The sequence below is a fragment of the Leucopleurus acutus genome, assembly GCF_964270905.1.
Source record: "Leucopleurus acutus genome assembly, chromosome: 6".
Lineage (NCBI taxonomy): Eukaryota > Metazoa > Chordata > Mammalia > Artiodactyla > Delphinidae > Leucopleurus > Leucopleurus acutus.
The window spans coordinates 112,291,454-112,317,761 of NC_139149.1; the positions used below are offsets into that span (position 1 = coordinate 112,291,454).

General features: G+C 50.1%; 2 protein-coding genes across 9 annotated transcripts in view; one reads left to right on the top strand and one right to left on the bottom strand.

Annotated features, from left to right (window-relative positions):
• DGKD (diacylglycerol kinase delta) overlaps positions 1-14,415 on the top strand; it is an 82,649-nt gene extending 68,234 nt beyond the window's left edge. For all 3 annotated transcript variants that reach the window (XM_082841212.1, XM_082841213.1, XM_082841214.1), the window contains 5 exons: positions 56-148; positions 1,060-1,179; positions 7,987-8,104; positions 9,231-9,361; positions 10,049-14,415. In XM_082841212.1, coding sequence (XP_082697338.1) covers positions 56-148; positions 1,060-1,179; positions 7,987-8,104; positions 9,231-9,361; positions 10,049-10,138 — 552 coding nt within the window. In that variant the 3' untranslated portion in view covers positions 10,139-14,415. The remainder of the gene's footprint in view (positions 1-55; positions 149-1,059; positions 1,180-7,986; positions 8,105-9,230; positions 9,362-10,048) is intronic.
• Positions 14,416-16,040: 1,625 nt separating this feature from the next.
• USP40 (ubiquitin specific peptidase 40) overlaps positions 16,041-26,308 on the bottom strand; it is an 89,653-nt gene continuing 79,385 nt past the window's right edge. For all 6 annotated transcript variants that reach the window (XM_082841207.1, XM_082841206.1, XM_082841205.1 and 3 more), the window contains 5 exons: positions 21,817-21,882; positions 19,390-19,600; positions 19,155-19,250; positions 17,568-17,662; positions 16,041-16,225 (listed from right to left, as the gene is read on the bottom strand). In XM_082841207.1, coding sequence (XP_082697333.1) covers positions 16,114-16,225; positions 17,568-17,662; positions 19,155-19,250; positions 19,390-19,600; positions 21,817-21,882 — 580 coding nt within the window. In that variant the 3' untranslated portion in view covers positions 16,041-16,113. The remainder of the gene's footprint in view (positions 16,226-17,567; positions 17,663-19,154; positions 19,251-19,389; positions 19,601-21,816; positions 21,883-26,308) is intronic.

The window sequence follows — 26,308 nt, forward strand, 5'->3', positions numbered from 1 at the left end:
TGGGCCCCTTTCGCCCTCGGGACGTCTCCACGGTGTCTGTTCTGATTCCTCCCAGGGGCTGAGCTGCAGCTTCGTGCTGGAGATGGTGAATAACGTCAGAGCTCTGCGCAGCGAGACGGAGCTGTTGCTGGCGGGGAAGCTGGCCCTGGTGAGCTGGGGGGCCGCTTACTGTGCGCACAGAGGGCAGCCCGCCTCAGCCCAGGATCCCCGGCCTTGAGAATTCTAGGCCCCCCGTCGGAGGGGCCTCAGAGGCCATCTGAGCTGATGGAGTGGTGATGCTCAAGCCCTCTGGCCGCATCTCGCCACGTCATCTCCAGGGTGTCCGAGACTGGCGGACGGAACCTCCTGTATCGTAGACGGCGCTCTGCCCCAGACCCCCCAGGTGCGCGGCCACCGCCGTGGCCAGGCTGGCCGGCCTTTTCCCCGCGCCCAGAGTCGGCTGCCTTCCTCGCTCAGCCCTGCAACCTGGCTGATGAGTCAGCCCTGTGGAGGCGTGCTGCTGGAGTTCGATTGAACCGCAGAAGCTAGCTCAGGGCAGACCTGAGAGAACGCCTGGCCAACCTCCTTGTTTTAAAAAACGAGGAGGTGGGAGGTCAAGGAGGCGAAGTCACTAGAGAACTGCCCTAAGAGTCCAGTTCCACACTCTCATTCCAAAGTACTGCGCTGTCCTGACACGTTCCAGCTGCTGCGTCCGTGGCCCCACCATGCTTCCTGTGCTCTGGTGCAGGTGGGCTGCTCCCCCGCTTCTGAGAGAGGGTCCCGAGGAAACCAGAGCAGGTGACCTGTCAGCCCTGCTGATGCGATTTTAGACAAGCTGGGTCTCCCCCATCATTTACGAGAGGAGAGTTTAATTCTCTCACCTGACACTACTTACGAGGGGAGGTTCTGAGTCTGGCCCTTAAGTGGCGTTCTGGGACTCAGTTTCCTTGCAAGTTTTTAGAAAACTCTCTGAGAGCAGCCCAGCCCCTGGAGCAGACCTCATGTCTGGGTGGGGCTCTGCCATGGCCCCAGCTCCCTGCCGGTAACCAGCTGTGTCTCTTCCCTCCCTGCCTGGAGCAGCAGTTGGATCCCCCTCAGAAGGAACGGCTCACGGCTGCCCTCGTCGAGATGGACCAGCAGCTCAGGAAGCTGGCGGACACCCCCTGGCTGTGCCAGCCCGTGGAGCCTGGTGATGAAGAGGTATGTGGGTCACAGGGCTTCAGCGCGGTGCCCCTGGACACAGTGGCGCTCCCTTCAGTGCCTGAACCCACGTGCTCTGTGCAGCTTTGGGATTAAGATGGTGTTGGTCCTGCAGCCCCTGATCTGGCCTCCCACACTTCTCTTTTAAGATGCCTTCAAGGCACAGAGATGAACTTCGGCAGGTAGGAAGGAATTGGGAATTGCTGTTAAGAATGACCCTTGGTGACTGGGGCACAAGTTGCCCTCGGCAGCAGAACTGCGGGGCTGTCCAGGACATAGGTGGAAAGAAGGCTGAGCCCAGCCCCACTATTTGCCCCCAGTGTGGAGGCACATCAGTTGGCTAAACAGCAACTTCTTGGGAGTTTGTTGTTGACAGGGGCAGAGTTGCTGTGTTCAAATCACAGTCACGCTTTTCTGTTGTGCGTATTTAGAGATGCCAGCTTGCACAGGTCTTATAGCTGGGACAACAGATGGGACCCTGGGCATATGTGCCCTGGGGGTAGTGTCTCCTGAAGCAGGAGAGGCAGGAAGAAGGCCCTGGAGAGGTGCTTGTTGTTGAGTGGTTGGTTTTTGCGGGCAGCATCTGGAGAGGGGCAAACCCTAGATGGCCTTCCTCTCAAGGGTGGAACAGAGGTGGGCCAGGAGAAAAGTTCACCAGGTAAAGAACTGCTAGACACGTTAGGCGCCCCTGCTGCTGGCTCGATTGTTAGGACCCATGGGCAGCAGTAGGGCGAGGGGACAGGGGGCCAGCAGTCCAGAGCTCTTCTTGAACATGCGGCGTTTGTTGACAAATGTGCACCCCACCTGGAAAACTGACTCAGAGGCCTTCCAGCCAAGAAACAAAACTCAGCAACTGAAGAATGAGGACATTTTGGTTCAGAGGGCCAGGCCAGGCTCATCAAAATTTGTAGCTAATTATAAATATAAAAATTTCATTTAAAGAAGATTACTAAAACAATACGTAAAATATTCAACAAATGTAGCAGTAACCTAGGCCTGTGATTCCAGATTATGTTGTCAAAGCCTGTGAAGTGTGGGCAGTGCAGTGGGGAGACAGGGAAGAGGACATGGATGGGAGTGAGGGCACATTAAGTCCCTCCTCTTACGGTGGAGGAAGGTTCATGAAAGTTCTTGACTTTGATAATTAGAGAAAGGTAGTCAATTATGTTTTAAAAACTTAAATGTAGTTTTAAAGGTAGCTTTTAGTAAAATTGAAAAAGGTGTATGTCTTTTTGAATCACCACAAAAGACACAAGCAAATTGTAGTCTGTATCATAAAAGAAAATAAAAGAAGTAGTAAAGATGGAGCTAACAGCATAAAAATAAGAAAATAGGAAATAATATAACTGCTCCTCTTAAAAGCAAATTATTCTTAGATTGTGCTAAAAAAAAAAAAAGAAATCTAACCAAATACTAGTCACAGGAGCCCAGTTTTCTCTTCCATACCCTCAATAAAAAATTGTGACCCAGAAAGATTAAAAATAAAACAATTTCAAGAAAACACAATAAAAAATCCAAAGTAACAATGTAAAAATAGAATTGCATACCTAAGGCAGTAAATGATAGAGGATCACTTTATATTGGTAAAAGATAATAACCATATCATTATACTATATATTGTATAATTCTGAGATAAACTTATGATGGTTATAATGATAAAATCTTGTCCTAATATAGCATTTAAATGAGTTGTATTTCCCAATATGTGAGATTTTTTTCCAGTAAGTTTTTTGTTACTGATTTTTAACTTAATCTCACTGTGTTCAAAGGCAGTTGTTTGTATGTTACCAGTCCTTTGAAATCTGTTGAAACTTACTTTATGGCCCAAGGGTGGTCAGTTTTTATAAATGTACCTTATATCCAGTTGTAATTATTTACGTCATTAAGTCCTTACTTTGTTTTTTATTTTTGTGTCTTCTTGATCTGTCAGTTACTGTTGAACTCTCTGACCTGTGAATGTAGATGTCTCAATTTATCCTTGCAGTTTTGTGTATATTTGCGGTTATGTTATTGGATGCATACAAGTTTCATCATTATATAAAGACCTTTATTAATTCTTTTTGCTTTCAAGTCCACTTGTTTGGTATATTCTTTTTCATACTTTCACTTTCACGCTTTATTTGGAGTGTCGCTCTTATAAATAGCATTGCTAAATTTGGGGTTTTTATTCGGTATAATACTCTGTGTTTTGATTGGAGAGTTCAGTCTATTTACATTTATTATGATTCTGATATTTAGATATATTTTTACCATATTTTATGCTTTCTGTTTGTCCCATTTTTTTTTTCTTTGCATTTCTCCTTTTCGATTGATGAGTCTCTCCCTCTTCCCACACAATTCTGCTTGTCCCTCTACTAGTTTGGAAGTATGTACTCTTCTGTCTGTTCTTTTAGTGATGACCCCCCAGATTTTAATCTTTACATGCATAAAATATGTAAAGCTACAACTTCTTGAAATGATAGGAAGCGTCAGAATCCCAATTTTGTAGTGTGAGCTATCCCTATCAGTCCGTGATTAATCACATAAGACAAACTGTCACAACATCTGAACAAAGCAAGTTGATAGAATACGTATGTGTAGAATATATATACAAGTATATATCATGCTTCTCTATAGAGAGAATTTTATACTCTGCAAAGAGGGAAAGTGCTTTCTTTTCTGTTGCCCATAGGACATTTTGAAAATCTGATCATTTTCTAAACTGGGACTACTACTGATGGTATGAAACTCTCTGTTATCGTTGTAGAAATTGAGAGGAAGCGTTTAGAAACTTTGAAGCCCTTGAGAGGGAAACTTTATTTATGTTGAAAATAATAAATTTTTTTTATAAATTTGTTTATTCATTTATTTTTGGCCGCGTTGTGTCTTTGTTGCTGCACTTGGGCTTTTCTCTGGTTGCAGCGAGCGGGGGCTGCTCTTTGTTGCAGTGCACGGGCTTCTCATCGGGGTGGCTTCTCTTGTTGCGGAGCATGGGCTCTAGGCACGCGCGGGCTTCAGTAGTTGTGGCACGCGGGCTCAGTAGTTGTGGCTCGCGGGCTCTAGAGCGCAGGCTCAGTAGTTGTGGCGCACGGGCTTAGTTGCTCCGCGGCATGTGGGATCTTCCCGGACCAGGGCTTGAACCTGTGTCCCCTGTGTTGGCAGGCAGATTCTTAACCACTGCGCCACCAGGGAAGTCCCGATAAAAAAACTGAGGTTTGTATTTTGTATGCCTTTTGGGGGTTTCATTTTTCTAGTAATTTGTTTTACTTTCTTTCATTCAAGTACCAGTCCACTATGGAATGGGAATTTTTAACGCTGGTTCTTTTCCAGGGGTAGTTTGAGCAGCACAGCTCTAGACCACAAGGAAGCCTCAGATACTAACTCAGAACAGAAATTGTACCAGCTGTAAACCATGGCCCCTGTGCTCCCAGTGCGCTGCCCTGCGCAGGTGGGTCGCTTCTGCCTCCGTGCAGATTCTTCAGTGAAGACAGGGAGGGCCAGGATTTTCTTTAGTTCACGGGCAGGGTAGCAGCTGCTGCAGTGGGAGGCCCACAGCCTGGTGCCCAGTTGCATGGTGACCAAGCACCTCAGTTTATTTGGGACTGTCAGGTCTTAGTACTAAAAGCCCATGTCTCAGGGATTGTGTGGTTCTAAAGCTTTAAGCCTAAAAGTGTTTTCAGAACAACTATCACCAAATGCCATGCAGCCACCATGGAAACAAACAAAGAGCACCACGAGTCCCCCCTGGATGGCTGACCTGAATGCTGCCTGCCTGATGAACCCTCTAAGCCACGTCTAGAGTGGCCCTAGTTTTCAGGGTTCCTAGATGTGGGCTGCTGAGACGGAGCAGATGTTAGTTCTTGCAGTAGTAGGTGGGAAATAGTACCGATGGCACCTGAGGTTTAGTTGCAACACCAGAAACCTTCTGGAACCAGCTGGGGTGGTGTTACTGCAGGCATTCACCCAATGGGGCCTGAGGCCAGAAACCGAGGGCCAGGGGTCCCGGGAGTGAAGGGAAAACCACGCTGGCTCCTGGGCTCCTGGCTTCTCCAGCCAACTCCGCTGGTGCCTTCCAGCTCAGTGCTGCCACCCTCTGGGACTCCGGCTCGTCCCCCCCCCCCCACCCCGATGCAAGGCACCAGGAGGAGGTGAAGTGTGAAGGGCAAAGGGAACCTTGGAGGGGGAGGCACCATATTTCTACTGGCATAAAAATAGGAAAATCATTTATTTGACAGGAAAAGAAGTGATAGGTCTTTGAGCTGGTTCTTTGAAAGGAAAGTAAAAAAAAACCGTCTCCTCTGGCAGATGTAATGGGGGGGGGAAATGAACAAAATGATAAGGGGGCTATAACAACAGATACAAGCATTAATCAAGTTACAGCATATACAAAGAAATGACAATGAATCTTACAATCTTGATGAAACTTGATTTTTTCAGAAAATATTTAAATTACACAAATTGAAACCTCAAGATATTTTAAAAGGAATAGTCACAGAACGACTTGAAAAAATAAATTTTACTTCCAAAGAGAAAATGTCAAGGAATATATAATTTCCATATATAAGAAAGTGTCAAAGCTGGAAAAAGATGGACATTGTCCCAGTTCATTTTTTTAAATTGCGGTAGAAAAACACAATTTACCATCTTTGTCATTTTTAAGTGTATAGTTCAGTAGTGTTGAGTATATTCACATTGTTAGGAAACAGATCTCCAGAACTTTAAACATTTGCTGTACGCGGGCCTCTCACTGCTGTGGCCTCTCCCGTTGCGGACGCGCAGGCTCAGCGGCCATGGCTCACGGGCCTAGCCGCTCCGCGGCATGTGGGATCTTCCCGGACCGGGGCACGAAACTGTGTCCCCTGCATCGGCAGGCGGACTCTCAACCACTGCACCACCAGGGAAGCCCTAAACATTTCATTTTTAAAAAACCAGCACGTTGGATTCCAGACTTCAGTATTATCAGTAGATCCCCTGAAGTGATTTCTTTAAATCAAATAGTTGATGAAAGAAGTTCTTTATAACAGAATTCTAGCTGGAGTGTAGGATTAAAGCACCATTTTGCACCCCTGGGGACACGAGATTGATGGAATCAGCAGCTCTGGACCACACGGGGAGTGGGGAGGCAGGGAGACGCCCGTCGGAGCCAGAGCGCGAGTTGTCCCGCAGGGCAGACTCCTGGTCTCTCTACAGGTGGCCCCGAGGAGGAGAGACTGAGCCACAAGAGCTGGGTGTCCCCTGTGAACCCCGTCAGGGTCCTGATTCAAAGGTTTGCTCCAAAGGTTTATCCACACATATCCAGCTGTGAGGATAAACCTTTGGAGCAGTCCGGGAGGTCTGATACAAATGGATTCGTGAGAGCCAAATGAATTCTTGTTAGTGGTATCAGGTGTGACAGTGGCGCCATGAGTATGTTTCAGAAGAGTATTCTTAGAGTCGCATATACTGAAGTACTTAGGGGCAGGGTAATTTGATGTCTGAAATCTGCCACATTCTACTAGTCTCCTCATCCTACCAGTGGAAGGAAATATGCATAATGAAAAAGTTAGAAGTAAATTTAAAGCTCATGTTTGCATTGAAGAAAGAAATTGTAGAGTCAGGAATCGGATTTCTTGTGGGTTCTGGAGAGTACCTGCTCACACGTGGCCGCCCCTCCTGTAGGCGGCGCTGAGGAGTGAGGGGCGGCTCGTCTTGGGGCCAGAGAGCCCGTGACTGTGCTGACCGCCTGGGAGCTGGAGTTCTTGCATGGAGCAGCTGTGCAAGAATGGGCGCTTGATGGTTTTGCCAAGAATAAGACATCTGTGAAAACAAGTTTCTTCAGTACTCACAGTCATTGACTAGAAAATGTCATTGGTAAGAGGTCTTTTTCCACGAAGATGACCGTGCAGGGGCATGAGGAAGATGGAGGGTCACGACAGTCTGGGTGTGGACATGCTTAGTATTTCCAGGCTCTAGGTTGGGTACGATCCCAGTGAAAATGCCGGTGGAGTTTTTTCAGTGCGACCCGATGTCCCCGTCAGATCTGAAAGTGTGTCATAAAGCTGCGCAGTCCTAACTGTGCCGGTCACAGTGGGGATGTAGGTAGACAGGGCCCAGGGGCAGAATCCAGGCCGGCGGGGCCAGGAAGAAAGTGGCACACCTGAAAAACAAGGAAATTACACTTTATTTGGGAATAGGTTTATACACATTATCAGAACAGGTACGTGTTTGTGTGTGCACAAAATGCTTTACTGGCGGAGACCCCTGCCCTAGCTTCTGTGAGAATCAGCAGAGAAGGTCCACAGACCCGTGGGGAAGGGGCAGCGATGGCTCTGCCGTGCCCTGGACTGCTCTGTGGGGAGGTGGCCACCGAGCAGGGACCCCGTCCCCGTGGTGTCCCTCTGACTCCCTTCCCTCCTTGATTCTGCCTCAAGGAACAGATCGCAAGGGAACAGTGCAAAGTGCAGGAAAAGCTTTATTTAGAAAGATACTCATGATACTGATAGTCAAAGCGCGCCAGTGCAACGCTGGAAGAGTGGCTGATAACTTACCAATCTTGATATGGTCCTGATATTTAAATAATGTATAGAGAGCTTTCTAGTCACATGAGAAATAAACACTGTAAAATGAAAAAAAAAAGGAATATGAAAATAGATACTTATCACTGTGAAACCGCTTTTTAAAGGCATTAAAAATCAGCAATAAACACAAGACTAAAAGTCAAGGAAAAGCCCCGGAATAAGAGTATCAGGAACGACGTGTCTTCCCGGCTCCGTGCCTGTCTGCTCGAGGGGTGGCTGAGGTCTTGGTGAGCCGGGGTCTGACTCTCACAGTTTCTCGTTTGCCACACAGAACGTGATGCTGGATCTTTCCAAGCGCAGCCGCAGCGGTAAATTCCGCCTGGTGACCAAGTTTAAGAAGGAGAAGAATAACAAGAACAGAGAAGCTCGCAGCAGCCTGGGAGCCCCGGGTACCTGCCCTCTGCTGTTCTCCTGGCCACCCGGGCTGTGTGGGGCCCAGGCTCTGCTTTCTCCCTGGCCTCGTGCCTGTCCCCGTCGTCCCGGGGCCACGGCCTCCGGTCATACCCTGCGCCGGCTCGTCTGTGGCTACAGAACTGCACCCCGGCTTTCCCGCTCCACGTGGGAGGCTCACTGGTGTCACGCCCTGCCCTGAACTTGCTCCTGGTGCAGGTTCAGGGTGACAGACAGGCCACCGAGCCGCCTGCCTGCGCTAGATTGGGGCGCGAGGTGGGGAGGAGACAGCAGAGGTGACAAGACAGAGACACAGCTCACACTCCGGCCACACATTGGCCCCCCTGTGCCTGCTTCCTCTGCGGGGCTGCTCGTCCCCCATTAATCAGTTCATTGATCAAGGCCCCTGCGCCGGGAACCTGGGCTGCCAGTGGCCCTGGGCCGTGAAATCAATAGAAAATGGCACTAAAGGATGTTTCTCCTCTGGGTCAGTAAACTGGGGCTTTAGAATCTCCATTCAAAGTGTCGGCCCTGAGCACAGCTGCCCCCAGGCTCTCAGGTGCTGGGCGGCCCCAAGCCTGGATTTGGGGGTGGCATTTGCTGCCAGTAAGGGTAGCTCCCTTTGATTTTTCTTCTTCGCATGTTTGTCCAGAAATTGGGTTTCTTTGAATGATGGTGGCTCTGACTCCATGGAATCTCTGCGTATGTTTCCCTTCCCGCTGTGGGCTGGAAGTGAAATGGACCCCTCTAGAAGGGAGAGGGAAGCTGACCTCAGCCGCAGTCAGACCCATGTGTCCCTCCTGGCACAGAAGGCTGCTGGTGACCTGGCAGGAACAGACACCAGCTTCTGCGGCAGCTCACGCCCCCGAGGGCGGGCAGCTCCCCTCCTCTTTCTGCACAGCCTGGGGCGGCACCTGGGGCTGGGTGGCGGGTGCCAGCCGCTGGGGTGTCTTGGGTGCCTGCTTGCTGGGGTGTCTTGGGCGCCTGCTTGCTGGGGTGTCTCGGGCGCCTGCTTGCTGGGGTATCTCGGGCGCCGCCTGCTGGGGCGTCTCGGGCGCGGGCCGCCGCCTGCTTCGCGCTGGGCTCTGGGCACTCATTGCACTCGTGCTTTTCCGTCTCTGACAGTTCACCTCTGGGGCACAGAGGAGGTTGCTGCCTGGCTGGAGCACCTCAGTCTCTGTGAGTATAAGGACATCTTCACGCGGCACGACATCCGGGGCTCAGAGCTCCTGCACCTGGAGCGGAGGGACCTCAAGGTACTTCCACAGCGTCTCCTGGGAAGGCGCACCTGCGCTCCCCGCGGCTCCCCTGTCCCCTCCCTCTGACCTGGCCTTGTCCCAGTGTCAGCAGTCTCCTCACCGTTCTTCTCAGGCCTTTGTGCGTGACCCGGGGTGACGACCTGGGGGTGATGCGACCTGGGGGTGATGCGTGGCGGCTCCCAGATGTGATGTCTCTCCTGCTGGGGAGCCTCGCTCTCTTAGTCTAACTGGACAGTGGGCCATGTTAGCGTTAAAAACCCTTTGGGGAATGCAGCCCTCCGCTAGTCAAGCTGAAGTGTTCTCTGTGATGACAGCCATCCGGGTGAAGGGGACCCAGCGGACGGGGTTCCTTCCCCAGTTGGCCGCTTTCTGGCTCCCCCAGTGGCCCCGCTCGCCCATCTCCCTCCCCTCGGGAGGACGCGGGGCGGCCTGACCCGGGGCTGTCGGAGTTTGGCTCTCTGTGCCGCTCGGGACGGTGGCGCCCTCGGGTCGCCTCGCTCGTCTGTGTTTTGCTCCGTGTGCCCTTGACGACTCCCGTCAGGGGCCGGGACGTGGCGGGCGGCCGCGGGCTGCTGGTTTCGGGCGCCGTCTCCGGCCGCGTCCCCCGTTGTCGCTTTCACCCTCACTCGTGTTCGGACGCGGGTGGCAGCGCGCCGGGGCCTGAGCGCTGTCCTCTCCTTGCAGGACCTCGGCGTGACCAAGGTGGGCCACATGAAGAGGATCCTGTGTGGCATCAAGGAGCTGAGCCGCAGCACCCCTGCCGCCGAGGCCTAGCCTCCGCCCTCTGGGCCTGCGTCCCCCGCGCCTCCCGCGACTGAGCCGGCTCGGCGCCGCTCATGGTGCTACTCCCGCCGACCCGGCCCGGCGGCCTGGGCCCCGGGTCCCGACCCGCAACACAGCTACCTTCCAGCCGACGCCGCCTCCCGCCCCGTCCCGGGCCTGGGCCCTCCGTGTGCCCTCAGCGGCGCAGCGCGGGTAACCGTCTCCCGCCCCTGCAGGCCCGCGCTGTGTCCCCGCGCGTCTGAGTGCCCTGGTGTGAGCGCGGCCTGGCTGCCTTCCGTCCCGCCGGTTCATTTTGACACGAAGGCGACGCTGGGTGCCCCTGAAGCCGAGCAGACGGTAGTTAGGGTCTGGGGCTGACGAGCTCGCGCCCCGACCGTCTTGGCCCCTCGTCCCTGGGCCGCGGGCGCGGGGTCCCCTCTGTGCCCAGGACGCCTGGCCTATCGTCTCCCCGCCGACAGAGGCTGGTCCGTGTTTTCTGTGTGGAGGAGGCTTCCCGGGCTGCCGAGGGCGTCAGGGGCCGCCCAGAGTTTCTCACCCCGGGGCGGAGCCGCCAGGTCAGCGTCCCTCCGCGGGGACGCAGCTGAGCCGGAAACGGACCCGGCGGTACCCCGATCCTCACCGCCTGGCACTTGGCCCTTTTCTCCGCTTCCGCCTCCCGGGGGCTGTGCGCCGCCGTCCCGAGGGGCCCGGGAGCGGGAGCGCTGTCGTCCTGAGGGGTCCATGGGGCGCGCGGTGGAGCAGCATTGACCTGCCGCTCGCTTCGCACACGCTCTGCCGGCTCCCCGCCGGCCGCGCAGTCGGCCGCTGCCTCCGGCCGGCGGGGGCTCCCACTGGCGGGCCTCCCGGCGAGCTCGGCCGAGGCCCTGCCCCAGGCCAGCTTGTCCCCGCGGGCGGGGTGGCCGCGACCCACCCAGCGGTAGTGTCAATCTCCGCGCCCCCGAGGTTCCCGCCCATCAGAGCCTCCGCTGCGGGTGGAGGGAGGTGGAGGAAACCCAGTCGCCACAAGTCCCTGGGTTTCAAAGTAGAACAGGCTAGCCCGGCCCGCGGTGCCAGACGCCGTCTGCTCTGTTGCTTCGGGCCGGGGGCACCCCGGGCTCTGAGGCCTTCAGGCCGACGCACAGGCGGGGACTCGGCGGAGGAGGGTGCACGCGGGGTTTGGTGGCCGGTGCTACGGGGCCACCGCGGCCCTCAGCGCCCTCCCTTGGGAAAGCCTTAGGTTTAGGTCAAGCGTGGTGTTTAAAGGTAACGTGGTCAGTGATTAGAGCAACACTGTTTACGTGAAACCACTTTCTGAGGGTAGTGAGAGCGAGTGGAATAAACACGAGCGTTGCGCGAGGCCGCGTTTGCAGGGCGGCGTCCCACGCGCGTTGTGGTGCGTGTTGCTGCGCGTGGGGCTGCCCTCTGGGCCCGCGCCCCCGCCGTGAGGCTGGACGGCTGTCCCTCGGGGGTCCCCGGGGTCTCACGGTCCTGTCAGTGTAGAGGGAGGGAGGAGGGATCCCTGGAGTCTTGGAGAAAAGGTTTTGTGCCCTCTGGTGGGGCTTCCCCCATATTTATGATCTTAATTTATACAGCTCCCACCGTGGAAGCAAACGCCTCCTGTATCGCTATGTACATATCCACATCTGGAGTTGTAAATACGTTGTTCTGTGTATAAATAAAACAAGCCTGTTTTTGATCTTTCACTGTCGGGTTTCTTGTTATCGTTCCTTGCGCTTGGACGTAAGATGTCGTTGCCAAAAATCTTCCCGAACTGGGTTCAGAATTACGTTTTTCAGCCGCTCTAAAAACAGGTTGAATTGGCGGTGGCTGAAAAGCAAAGTGGGATGAATGCCATTGTATTATTTAGGGTGTAGGTTCTAGGATCTATTGATTTAAAAATTCAGCGACCTTGGGGCCAGGTAGCACCAAGGTTCTCAGGCTTAATCACATGCAGCTTCAGCCCAGCCTACTGAGGGCCGGGTCATTTTAGCTAATATCCTAACTTCCTAAGTCTTTTACATGTAACTGCAAACCGGAGCTCTACTTACCGCTCTGTTTAATCATAGTACCTTTATTACAAGGGAGCTGCCTCTCCAAGCTCAAGGTCACTTTAATCATCCCCCAGTTTCCTGGGGTGAGGGATGGGGGCTGGGATCACGGAGTCGAAAACCAGGCAGGGTACCATAGGGCTGTGTGGGCTTTGGATGTGTAGGTTGCCTCCCCAGCAGCTTTCTTCTCTCTCCTTTGCTTAGCAGAGCCCCATTTTTGTCCTGGTGTGCATGCTCCTCCCACCTGGCCATCCAGGATCAGGCCTCATGCTTACAGAATAACTGCCACTATTCCAGGGATCACATCCAAACATGACCACGTGCAGGCTAAGGTGTGGGTGTATAGGGGCGTTGTCTCTTCTGCGTCTCTTTTTAAGGTAAAAGGGAACCTTTCAGAAAGTCTGGCTTCCACTGACCTCCCCTAATGTCTCATTGTCTAGAATTGTATCACACACTCATGACTAAACAAACGGGTGGGTGCAGAGGGAATGGGGCTATGCCAGTGATGGCTGATCACGGTGCTGCTGGCCTAACACATTTCTGTTATTTTATGCCAGGTGCCGGCTTAAGGACTTTACACATCCTAACTCACCTGTGTTCCTTAGCAAATCCTACGAGGTGGGTATCTGCACTTTACAGATGAGGACACAGGCTCAGAGAAGTTCATGACTTGTCCCAGCAGCACGTGGCAGGGACGGGAGTCACGGGGCAGTTGGGTACCGGAGATCACACCTCGAGGGCCATGCTGGTCCTGTGTCCCAGGCCTGACACCAACCCCAGCCCATGCTGGGGGAACGGCCTAAGTCACACACAGGCATCCTGGCCTAGGAGGCTGTGGTCCCTCTCACACTGGGATGGCAACTGTGACCACGCTGCCCGCCCAGCCCAGGTGCCGGCCTCGGAGCAGCGTCTGTTGCCACTTTTGATCACAAAAGCCTAATAAGCAGGTTGTAAAACTCGCAGAGGAAAACCCGCCAGCTGGGGACCTGAAGGCTTTCTTGCTCACGCCGTGGACGGAAGCAGATTGACCAAAAAGCCTGCTGAGCTGCGCTTTCCGGTAAGTCATGTTGCCAGCTGGGCCCCACGCTGAGAACAAAATTGCCTGTGGTCCCAGGTCTCCAGGATGTGCGCCGCAGGAGGAAAGTGCCCCAGTGTGGCCGCCGCCAGGCGCACCCTCGGGGCCGGGCGGGCCTCCACGGTGCCAGGCAGGGCCGCTGTGCAGCGCCCATCACCGTGGAGGCCGTGACCGCTCGGGGTGGCCTCGACTTCCAGAAGAGCCGTCGTATCGTGGTCCCCACTCCCTCAGTACGCTGGTTCCAAGTCAATCATTCATGTCATTGAGCTGCTGCTGGCCGAACCGCGAGGCGCTCCATCCATCGGGCCCAACCCAGACCCCAGGCTGCAGGTAGGAGCTGGTGGGCCCGAGGGCCCGGCCCCTGGGCTGTGGGGGTTGGGGCTGCTGATAGGAAGGTGGGGGCCCCGCAGAGTGCCCCCCCCACCCCGGGACTAGAGCCACCTTCTCCCCGGGAGAGAAGCTGCGGGCGCGTCAGGTCTGCTCAAGGCAGCCTGAGCCAGGATGCAGGCAATGAGCTCCTGGTGGGCGCTGGAGACGTCTCTTCCTTTAACTAGCTTGTGTGTCGCTGTCATAGCTTCACCTTCCTCTCTGCAGTGCGGCGCCTTCCCAGAACGTACACATACCCACGGTGACCGGTCACGTCTTTTACTGACAGGGCAGGACTGAGCACGGAAGGTGCGGCTGCTGCGTCTCCCGTCCAGCCGGGCTGAGGGGCCCAGGACTTGGCCCTTCACAGCCAAGTCTGTCCCAGAGGGAAGGCTCTGAGCCAGGATTCTGGATTATCAGGGACTTCTTGGGCCCCGCCTCCCCTTTTTGCCAGGAAAGTGTCACATTTGAGTAAATATGTTTTCTGAAACACAAGCACCCCTGCCAGTTCTATTTTCCTAGAAGGAAAAGAGAACCAGACCACCTCCAGTTTCTTCAAATACAATTATTACGAGTCTGAGTTTATTTAAAACCAAAACACAGTTCTGTTATTTTTACAGCAGTACTGAAGTGGTATTTCTAAACATAAACCCTAGCGACTTAGCATCTGTAGTTCTCTTGGGAAAAAGGCCAGGAGAACATGAAGCAGTCAGCGCACAGAGACGGGAGGTTACAAATCGAACAGTTTATTTTTTCTTTAACAAACTCTTACAGCTCTCTCCCTGGAGCCCCACTCCATCCCCAAATGGAAGGAAGGAAGGAAGGAAGGAGGGGAGCAAGCCGACAAGCAGAGACCACCCGAGGCCCCGGCCGCTCACCGTGGACACCGTGCAGCACCTCGACCCCGCCTGTCGTGGTAGGTGATGCCCAGCAAGGCCGCCGGCTTCTCAGAAGCAAGGCTTTTCAGTTAGAACGTTAATGTTTTATTACAGTGGAATGAAGGGGCACACCAAGGAGCCCTGTCAGTTACGGGAAAAGGGACAGAAGAGCCTCTACACAGAGGGGCAGTCAGGGAGCTTACACTTCGGCCTCGTCACTGCCCGCCCGGTGCGTCTGGAGAGTCTGGACCCCACGTGCGCGTCTCCTGAGACAGAGTTAGTGTTTGAGGCCGGAAGCACTCGCCAAAGCCCAACTTCTTAAAACACAACTGCTTCAATACAAATTAGTACGTAATTCGCGAGCCAACAATTTCAGATGCACACACAGAGACCAGAGTTTCTAGTGGTGGTGTTGACACTGTTTGGAAGGAGGGAGGACAGAGGAAGGAAGGGCAGGGCATTCGTTCCACTCAGTGGCAAGCTCTGCGGAAGAGCAGCACGGGCGCAGCAACGTTCACGCAATTTCCTTAAGCCGGTGGTGCAGGCGGAGGCCTAGCCCACGTGTCATTTCCTTTCCATCCCTTACATTTAAGAGCTATTTTAATATCATCAGTGGTAAAGAGGCTGATGAAAAACTGTGAAATCAAGAAGATAACCATACCTAGCAAGAGAGTCGCTATAAAGCATCACTGAGGTATAAGAAAGTAAAGAATTTATTGTTTTTCCTGCTTCTGAGTTAGCTTGAGAAAGTGAGTCACCCCAGTGTCCAAAATCACTCAGCTCAGTAACACAGACGCGACGTAGCTGTCATAAATACCACTTACATCTTTTAAATGGGAGAGCCAGCTATGCCGCATTAAGAAGACTCTTGGTTCACATTTTCTTTTTCCCATTTTAATCGAGGCTCCTCAGAACTGCCCCCTCAGCCCTTCCCAGGCTTGTCGGCCATGACCCTGCCTGCCTCCCCGTCAGGCTCCCAGAAGGCAGAGGCCCCGGCGAGAATGTTCTGACCACAGACAGCACGGGTCGGACGCCAGCTCATGCTGCCCCCTCCCCAGCGGCACCCGACCTCAGAGGATGCCCCGTCGGTCTCATCCCGGAAAGAGAGGTAACTAACGCTTCAGAACCACTTCTAACTCAGACCAAAGGGGAAACGTGCCGTTTGGGGACCAGAAAACAGACTCCTGTTTATGTCACAGCGTGAGCCTGGCCAGCCCATCGCTGTGAGCCGAGCTGTCAGAGCCTGGGCGGCCACAGATACCTGAACAGCGTGAGAGAGAGAGTGGGGCGGGTGTACTTTAGAGACAGGTGTGCAGGGATGAGCCACGTGGCACGTCACCCATGCCTGCAGTTAATGCAAAACTAGTCAATTTTTGTATAAAGATGGTGGCGGGGCTCGAGTGTTGGCGCGAGGGTGTTGGCTGGTTGGCACCTGTGGTGCGGCCAGGTCCGTGCCAGCCCGGGGGGACGCGCCACGGAGCGGGTGACAAGCGCACTCGCCTGGCCTGCGATGGAGCGCCCTCTTTGCTCATGACAAAGCAGGGCTCTGAGTCCGTGTCCACACTGGGCAGAAACCAGGAAACGGGCCAGGACCTGCAGCAGGAGTGTGTAGGCCCTGTGCTATCTGAAGCTCCCGACGTGGATGGAGAGAGAAGCTTCTGGTCCACGGGGGCGGGCAGGCGTCTCTGCACCAGAGGGGACGTCGCCGCTCCGCACACGAAGGGCTTTCTGGCTGCGGGGACACAGAGGCCGTCACGGGGTCACATCCCAGACGCCAAGGGCCCCACCAGGTCGAGGAGTGACTCCACATCTCATTCCAACTTTCAGGGTCAAGTCAGGGCGGGCCACAGAGACGCACGTTGGCAGTTTGGGCAGCATTTCCGCACTGCTCCCTCGGGGGCCTTGGGGTACCCCTCCCCGGGGCACATTCCCACACCCTCCCCGCAGAGGGGTCCAGCCTCGGGGCTTTTCCCAGCGGCTGAGGGAAGGTGTCTCAGAGCAGTGCAGTCTTTCCTGCTTCACCTTCCCAATCCAAGCGTGACCTTCACAGATGCTCACGTCTGAAACGCCCAGCTCCGCACATGGTTACAGGGTCACACACCTGGGGGACACCGCCCCCACCCCAGCCCTCGCTTCCCTGTCCTGCATGCCAGGCGGAGGGCATGTCTTCTTGCTGCCGTCACAATGCCTGACACTTGGTACCCAAGCTGTGGAAGGTGGGAGGAGAGGAAGGCTGAGGTGAGCAGGGGCTGGGCCAGGCAGGCAGCCTGGTTCAAAGGCTACTGCCGAGAGGAGAGGCCACCAAGCCAGAAGCAATGAGGACGGGGACAGGACACAAGACCTCAGGAGACTGGAAGTGGGGACAGATCAGGACGACCACCCACACTCCTGGTGTGGCCTGCGAGGGGGTGACTATGCAGACCACGGTGGTGGGAGCCAGGCCCAGGCACGTGGATGTTGAAGTATCAACACTGGTGGAAGGTTCCAGTAGATTCTGATAGGTGCCTGTGGTCTGGAGGCCAGGAGAGAGCTGGGCTGTGTACAGAAGAGGAAGGAGCGAGCCCACCCAAGGTGACGTGACTCGGGCAGAGCAGAGCGAGGAAGATGGATGGGGAGGGAGCTCCCTCCAAGGGAGGGTCGGCTGGGTGAGCAACCTGGCTGGCTGCCTGGAGGGAACAGACGGGGTGGAGAGTGACGGAGAAGTGACGGAGGTGACAAGCAGGAGGACACAGCTGCAGGCAGGGTCAGGAAGCGCGAACCCTAGACAAGCCAGGGCAGGTGTCTGAAGGAAGAGACCCAGGGATGGGGGAGGCCGACTGCAGGAACAGGGCCCCGGTGGAGGGAGAACGAGACCCGGGCCTCCTCCTCGCAGTGACCTGCGCCCAGGTTCCTCCTGCATGGTCCCCAGGAAGCCACTCTAGGGGTGATGGAGAGAAGGTGGGCAAGCGCAGGCAGGGAGGAGGGCTCTGCTGTTTCTTTCCATGCCTCAGTCAGGAGCTTTCCAGCGAGAGCAGGCGCGCTAGCGCCTGGAGGTCGCAGCAGAATCTGTCACGTAGGTGAGGACCCTAACTTACCTCTTCTTTTTCCCCAGAGCAAACGCTTTCTGTTTTTCTCTTCCAATGTCATCTCTGACTGTACTGAAATCATCATCATCTTCAACCAGGAGATTCTGCATTTCAAAATAATTAATGAGCAATGTTTTCAGACATCTTTTTAGTCTACGTTTTTTTGGTTTTTTTGCATTATGCGGGCCTCTCACTGTTGTGGCCTTTCCTGTTGCGGAGCACAGGCTCCGGACACACAGGCCCAGCAGCCATGGCTCACGGGCCTAGCTGCTCCACGGCATGTGGGATCTTCCCGGACCGGGGCACGAACCCGTGTCCCCTGCATCAGCAGGCGGACTCTCAACCACTGCGCCACCAGGGAAGCCCAATCTTACAACCTTTTGAACTCTCTTAAACAGAGCTGATGGTTTGACTGTAGAAAAACTAAGAACAGTTTTGTATTTTCCTTTCTGAATTTCTTTTACCTTTCAATTTTTGTTTATTTATTTGCTTTTCTTCGTTGGGTGGAAGGTCATATTACATTGGTCCCATTCTTTAGTACAATGTTGAACAGAAGTGGTGATTAAGGGAATACTTATTCCTTAATATAAATAATTTAATATTAATAAATTATTAATTCTTAAATTAAGGATTTAAATCATTCACCCTTAATACAAAAAATGTTATTATATGACAACAAAGTAGGTTTGTCCAAGGAATGCAAGGATGGCTCGGTGTTGCGAACATGTTTATGTAATAACACTGCATTACCAGATTGAAGAAGAAAAACGATATAGCTGATTAAACAGATGCAGAAAAAGCACAGAATAAAATTTAACATTTACAAAAATTTAATATTTAAAAATCCAGGGCTTCCCTGGTGGCGCAGTGGCTGAGAGTCCGCCTGCCGATGCAGGGGACACGGGTTCGTGCCCCGGTTCGGGAAGATCCCACACGCCGTGGAGCAGCTAGGCCCGTGAGCCATGGCTGCTGGGCCTGTGCGTCTGGAGCCTGTGCTCCGCGATGGGAGAGGCCACAACAGTGAGAGGCCCGCGTACCGCAAAAAAAAAAAAAAAATCCAGTGCTCATTCATGATTTTAAAAAAAAGAACTTAGAGTAAACTAGGAATGGAAGGAAATGTCTTAACCTAATACAGGTACCTACATAAAACCTACAGCAACACACTTAGTGATAAAACTTCAGAGCATTTTCGTTCAAGTCAGACCCAAAATTAAGCTTTTGGTATTGAGGTTCTACTGGCCTCATAAAATGAGTTCTCTGGGGGCTTCCCTGGTGGTGCAGTGGTTAAGAATCCGCCTGACAATGCAGGGGACACGGGTTCGATCCCTGGTCCAGGAAGATCCCACATGCCGCGAAGCTTAAGCCCGTGTGCCACAACTACTGAGGCTGCGCTCTAGAGCCCGTGAATAAAATTTATTTATTTATTTATTTATTTAAAAATGAGTTGTCTGCCTTCCCTCTTTTTTCCCCCTGCTATTTGAAACAATTTATATTAAATGGGATTATCTATGCCTTGAAGATTTGATAAAACTTCTCTATAAAATCATTTGATTCTGGTGTTTTGTCAAAGTGCTAAGTTTACTGTTAAAAACGTACCTTAATGCCAATAGTATCCCCATCTTTCAAGTGATAAGGCGCCCCCTGCAAATTATCTTGCTTTTTCTTCTTTTTCCTCTTGGTAATTTGCTGGTTCTACAGAAAAATTAAGTATCTTGAATAAAGAAAACTCAATCTCAAATTCTTACTAAATTCCCTGTCTGTGGAAAACTGCAGTTAATTATTCACTATGCCAGTGAGGCCCAATTTCCCTGAGGGAGCCCCACAGCTTTACCCAGCTAGGTACTGGAAGCCACTCAAACTTTTCAGGAAGGTATTTGGCAATTTCAATTTTCTCCACAGGAAGAGAATAGAAATCGGCCACTCGGTGCCTCAGGGAGCCAGCCGTCCAGCCTCGGGCAGTGTCCCACACCAAGTCCACGGGCAAGGCATACGCCCTCTTGCCAGGGAGGCGCATCTGTGTCCTCAGCAGCACATGCTGGGGGCTGCATCAGAAAACAGTCACGTCAGATTTACAACAAAATGGAAAACATGCAATAGCCACATAGCTTCTCCTCTGACTCTTCTGAGTTTTTTTATAAGGAGAGATTTTCCTTAAACCCTGAATGCTAGTGGGAAACCTTTACTTTGATTTCCTTCAGTCCTGACCCAGAATGGAGGTGAGCTCCCATTCTGAGTCCACAGCAGGGTCCCTGGGGAGGCAGCAGGCAAGGCTGAAGGCAGAGGAAGAAGTTCCTCAGTGGGGCACACAGGGAAGAGGACTGGAGACAGAGCTGAAAGGGCCGGCAGGGCTATCCCGGTGATGAAGGGGAAGAGGGGTTTCCCGCTACGGCGACTTCCTAGGAAACGCTGATTTCAGAACCGGAATCTGTGAAGCTGGCAGAAAACTTAGCCAGGGAGAAGAAACGGAGGGCTCAGAGTTAGGAAGAGAAGATGATGGGTGTAGTTGTAAGAGCAAAGGAAACCTTTGCAGGAGATGAGCACAGATACGAGGTCCTTGAAGGAAGAGAAAGAGGAGAAACATTCAGAAAGGTTGGAAAGAAATTTAGACGTATGGAGACTGTTTTAGATAGGATGTGAAATAAAAGCTACAGATAAGAACTGGAAGGTGGAGAGGAGAAATGAAAACTTTAAGGATGGTGAGACAATGAACGATTTTAATGCTGTATTTCTATTATACTAGTGTTTTTATCAAAAGAAAGGGTAACACAATTGGAGGAAACAGGCAACGCAGGGAGAGCGAGGGCCCAGTGAATTAGGAGATTGGACTGAAAGCGGGGGACTGTGGTCAAGAAGGAATTTTTGAGAGGGTGTAGGTGTTGCTGAGGTCAGTGAGCAGAGCTGAGGTCCCAGAGCATACAAACTGTGGTCAGTGTAGATGCAGGAGCTGCCAAGGAGGTGACAGAGTCTGGGTAAAGACCACGAGGAGCCAGGGTCCTCGCTGAGCGGGGGCAGGAGTGCTCCGGAGGTCAGTCAAGGACAGAAGCGGGGGAGGGGCTGTGGAAGGGCACAGCATGGTCTGCAAAAGGACACTGCTCACGACAAACACGACAGAGGGTCCGTTTATATTATGTAATATAATCTATATTATAGAAAGAGCTCACACAAATTAGACTTTTTTCTAAGACCCCATATAAAACAGGAAAAATATATGAAACAATTCACTCACTCACAAAATACAAATGGTTTACAAGCCTTTCAACAAACACCCTAATCTTACTAGATGAGACAAGATAACCATTTTTCATTTATCAATTTAGCAGACATTTAAACAATGACAACATTCAATGATGGTTTGATGGTGAGGTGAAATAAATACTTAGAAACACAGCTTGTGGAAACATAATGGTATAACTTACCTGGAAAGGAATTTAACAAATAACAGGTTTAAAATGTCCATACCATTTGATCCAGAAATTCCCCTCCAGGAAACTACTCCTAGTAATACAATTTGCATTAAGAATGCATTTTTACAAAACAGTGGGATAAAATGAAGGTCACACGGTTGAAAGAGTAGAGTTGTTACACAACAGGAGGACAACAAGAGTCATCGTGTCACATCAGGTAAAAGAATCTTAATATTTGGTGTTACTGACAAAAATGTCTTATAAAAGAATGTCCTGTAATGAAAAAAAGAATAGGTAGGTTTGAACGTGGACAACTTTGGGGTGCTTCCTTATTCCATAAATAATTACTGACTATGACAAAGGCACTGTCCTGGGTATTGGGGAGGCAGCAGTGACCAAAAAATGAAGTGCCCGCCCTCACAAAACTTACAATCTAGTAGTGGGAGACGGATAATAATTGATAATTCAATAAGTGTATGTCACGTGATATTAGGATGAAAAAAGTAGGACAAGGGGCAGCATGTCAGGTGTTACTATCAATTGGTTTGACAACAGACTGTCTGCAGGCACTGCTAAGAGCTTGGGATGAGCATCTTGCTTATACTTCAAGATCATTATGTGTTCAACATGCATTGGGACTTACTGAAAAATTCTGTTTTTATGGAAAAATGAGTTCTAAGATCTAGACACCAGATATACAAACACATTTCTAGAACACAATCTGTTTTAAGTTGCCAGACTCCTTAGAAGCAGTGGAAAAAACACTTAAAAAATGTAACACCTTAATCAATAGTAAAACTATCCATTGGGATCAGACAAGTGTATAATATTGTATGTGTAGTAGGACATCTTACCCCAAGTTTTCTTCTTTCTGAAGGAGCTCTAAGCAGATCTCAGTTCTCTGTCCCAATTTATATTCCCTGATAACAAATGAAACAAAATAATATTGAATGACATATCACTTAATTTTTTCAAAGTTTTTTTCTTAACCAATTTCAGGTATTCTTAAGTGAAATATTATACCATATAAGAACACTCAAAATTTAAGAGACTACCATGAACAATTATACACCAAAAAACTGGACAATGCAGAAGAAATGGATAAATTCCTAGAAACATACAACCTACCGAGACTGAATCATAAAGAAACAGAAATTCTGAACAGACTAATTATGAGTAAGAAGATTGAATCGGGGGCTTCCCTGGTGGCACAGTGGTTAAGAATCCACCTGCCAATGCAGGGGACACGGGTTCAAGCCCTGGTCCGGGAAGATCCCACATGCTGCGGAGCAACTAAGCCCGTGAGCCACAACTACTGAGCCTGCGCTCTAGAGACTGCAAGCCACAATTACTGAGCCCACGTGCTGCAACTACTGAAGCCTGCGCACCTAGAGCCTGTGCTCTGCAACGAGAAGCCACCGCAATGAGAAGCCCACACGCTGCAACGAAGAGTAGCCCCCACTTGCCACAACTAGAGAAAGCCTGCGCGCAGCAACAAAGACCCAACGCAACCAAAAATAAATAAATAAAATAAATTTATTAAGGAAAAAAAAAAGATTGAATCAGTAATCAAAAACCTCCTAACAAAAAAAAGTTGAGGACCAGATGGCTTTACTGATGTATTCTACCAAAAGCAGAATTAATACCAATCTTTCCCAAACTCTTCCAAAAAAAAAAAAAAACAGAACGGGAAGGAACACTTCCAAACTCATTTTATGAGGCCAGCATTACCTTGATATCAAAACCAGACAAGGACACTATAAGAAGAGAAAATTAAAGGCCAATATCCTTGATGAACATAAATGCAAAAATCCTCAAAGAAATATTAGCAAACCAAATTCAACAGTACATTAAAAGGATCATACACCATGATCAAGTGGGATTTCTGCAAGGGATGCAAAGATGGTTGAACATTCGCAAATCAATTGGTGTGATACAACCACGTTAACAGAATGAAGGAAGAAAATCATATGACCATCTCAACAGATGCAGAAAAAGCATTTGACATTCTTTCATGTTAAAAATTCTCAACAAACTGGATATAGAGGGAATGTACCTCAATGCAATAAAGGCCATATATGAAAAGCCCATGGCTAGTATCATACTCAATGGTGAAAAGCTGAAATCTTTTCCTCTGAGATCAGGAATAAGACAAGGATGCCCACTCTTGCCACTCATATGCAACACATTGGTGGAAGTACTAGCCAGAGCAATTAGACAAGAAAAAAAAATAAAAGGCATCCAGACTGGAAAGGATGAAGTAACGTTGTCTCCATCTGCAGATTACATGATGATATTTATAAAAAACTCTAAAGACTCCACCAAAAATCTGTTAAAACTAATAAATGAATTCAGTAAAGTTGTGGGATACAAAATCAATATATAAATATCAGCTGCATTTTATATACCGACAGTAAATTATCAGAAAGAGAAATTAAGAAAACAATCCCATTTCCAACAGCATCAAAAAGAATAAAATACTTCAGAATAAATTTAACCAAGGAGGTAAAAGATCTGTATACTGAAAACTACAAGACACTGATGAAAGAAACTGAAGATTCAAATAAATGGAAAGCTATTCCATCGTCATGGATTGGGAGAACATTGTTAAAATGTCCATACTACCCAAAACAATCTACAAATTCAGTGCAATCCTTATCAAAATATCAAAAGCATTTTTCAATTAGAAACAGAAAAAACAGTTCTAAAATTGGTATAGACCCACAAAAGACCCTGAATAGCCAAAGCAATCTTTTCTTAAGAAAGAAGAACAGGGCTTCCCTCGTGGCGCAGTGGTTAAGAATCCGCCTGCCCATGGACATATATACACTACCAAACGTTAAGGTAGATAGCTAGTGGGAAGCAGCCACATAGCACAGGGAGATCAGCTTGGTGCTTTGTGACTGCCTGGAGGGGTGGGATAGGGAGGGTGGGAGGGAGGGAGACGCAAGAGGGAAGAGATACGGGAACATATGTATATGTATAAACTGATTCACTTTGTTATAAAGCAGAAACTAACACACCATTGTGAAGCAATTATACTCCAATAAAGATGTAAAAACACCCAAAAAGAATCCGCCTGCCAATGCAAGGGACACGGGTTCGAGCCCTGGTCTGGGAAGATCCCACGTGCCGCGGAGCAACTAAGCCCGTGTGCCACAACTACTCACCTGCGCTCTACAGCCCATGAGTCACAACTACTGAAGCCTGCGCACTTAGAGCCTGTGCTCTGCAACAAGAGAAGCCACCGCAATGAAAAGCCCTCGCACTGCAATGAAGAGTAGCCCCCGCTCGCCGCAACTAGAGAAAGCCCGCGTGAAGCAACAGACCCAACGCAGCCAAACAATAAATAAAAATAAATTAAAACAAAAAAAAAGAAGAAGAAAGCTGATGGCATCATGCTCCCTCATTTCAAACTATACTATAAAGCTATAGTAATCAAAACGGTATAGTACCGGCATAAACACAGACACATACATCAGTGGAACCCAAAAGAGGGACTTCCCTGGTGGTCCAGTGGTTAAGACTCCTCACTCACTTCCACTGCAGGAGGCATGGGTTCGATCCCTGGTCAGGGAACTAACATCCCACATGCCACACAGCATGGCCAAAGGAAAAAAAAAAACACAGTAGAGAGCCCAGAAATAAATGCATGCATATATCGTCAATTAATTTATGACACAGGAGCCAAGAACACACAATGGGGAAAAGAGTCTCTTCAATAAGTGGTGCTGGGGGGAACTGGACAGTCTCATGCAAAGGAACGAAACTAGACCCCTATCTTACACCTTATGCAAAAATCAACTTAAAATAGATTAAAAGATTTGAACGTTAAGACCTGAAATTGTAAAACTCCTAGAAGAAGACAGAGGAGTAAGCTCCTTGACATCAGCCTTGGCAATGATTTTCTGGATTTGACACCAAAAGCAAAAGCAATAAAAGCAAAAATAAACAAGTGGGACTATATCAAAATAAAAAGCTTCTGCACAGCAAAAGAAACCATCAACAAAATGAAAAGGCAACCTATGAAGCAGCAGAAAGTATTTGCAAATCTAAGGGGTTAATATTCAAAGTATATAGAGGGCTTCCCTGGTGGCACAGTGGTTGAGAGTCCGCCTGCCAATGCAGGGGACACGGGTTCATGCCCCAGACCGGGAAGATCCCACATGCCACGGAGCGGCTGGGCCCGTGAGCCATGGCCGCTGAGCCTGTGCATCAGGAGCCTGTGCTCCGCAACGGGAGAGACCACAACAGTGAGAGGCCCGCGTACCGCAAAAAAAAACAACAAAAAATAAAGTATATAGAGAACTCATACAACTCAATAGCAAAAAGCAAACAATCTGATTTAAAAATGGCAGAGGGCGTGAACAGACTTTTTTTTTTAAAGAAGACATACTAATGGCCAACAGGTACATGAAAAGGTACTCAACGTCATTAATCATCAGGGAAATGCAAATCGAAACCACAATGAGGTATCATCTCACACCTGTTAGAATGCTTATCAAAAAGACAAGAGATAGCAAGTGTTTTTGAGGATGTGGAGGAAAGGGAGCCCTTGTTCAATGCTGGTGGGAATGTAAATTGGTTCAGCCACTATGGAAAAACAGTATGGAGGTTACTCAAAAAATTAAAAATAGAACTACCATATGATCCAGCAATCCCACTTCTGGGTACCTCACCAAAGGAAATGAAAACAGGATCTCAAAGAGATTATCTGCACTCCCATGTTCGTTGCAGCACTATGCACAGCAGGCAAGATATGGAAAAACCTAGTGTCTGTTAACCAATGAATGGATAAAGATGTGGTGTATGTATGTATGTGTACACACACTCATACACACACAAAGGAATATCATTCAGTCATAAGAAAGAAGGACATCTTATGGTTTGAGACAACATGGATGGACACTGAGGGCATTATGCTAAGTGAGATAAGACAACTGCTGTACGATATCACTTATATGTGGAATCTAAAAAAGCTGAACTAATAGAAACAGGGACTAGAATGGTGGTTACCAGGGACTGGGACTGGCTGAAAAGGGGAGATGTTGGTCAAAGGGTACATACTTACAGTTATAAACTATAATCAACATGCTGTACATGACATCCCCAGAACATATTCATCTTATAACACTGAATTATATACTTGAAAGTTGCTAATAAGAAAGTAGATCTTAAATGTTCTCACAAAAAGGAAGTGGCGATTATATGATGTGATGGAGGCTGTTCGCTAATGCTACAGTGGTAATCATTCTGCATTATACGTCTGTCAAATCAATAGGTTGTACACCTTAAATTTATACAGTGTTATATGGCAATTATATCTCAATAAAGCTGGGGGGAAAA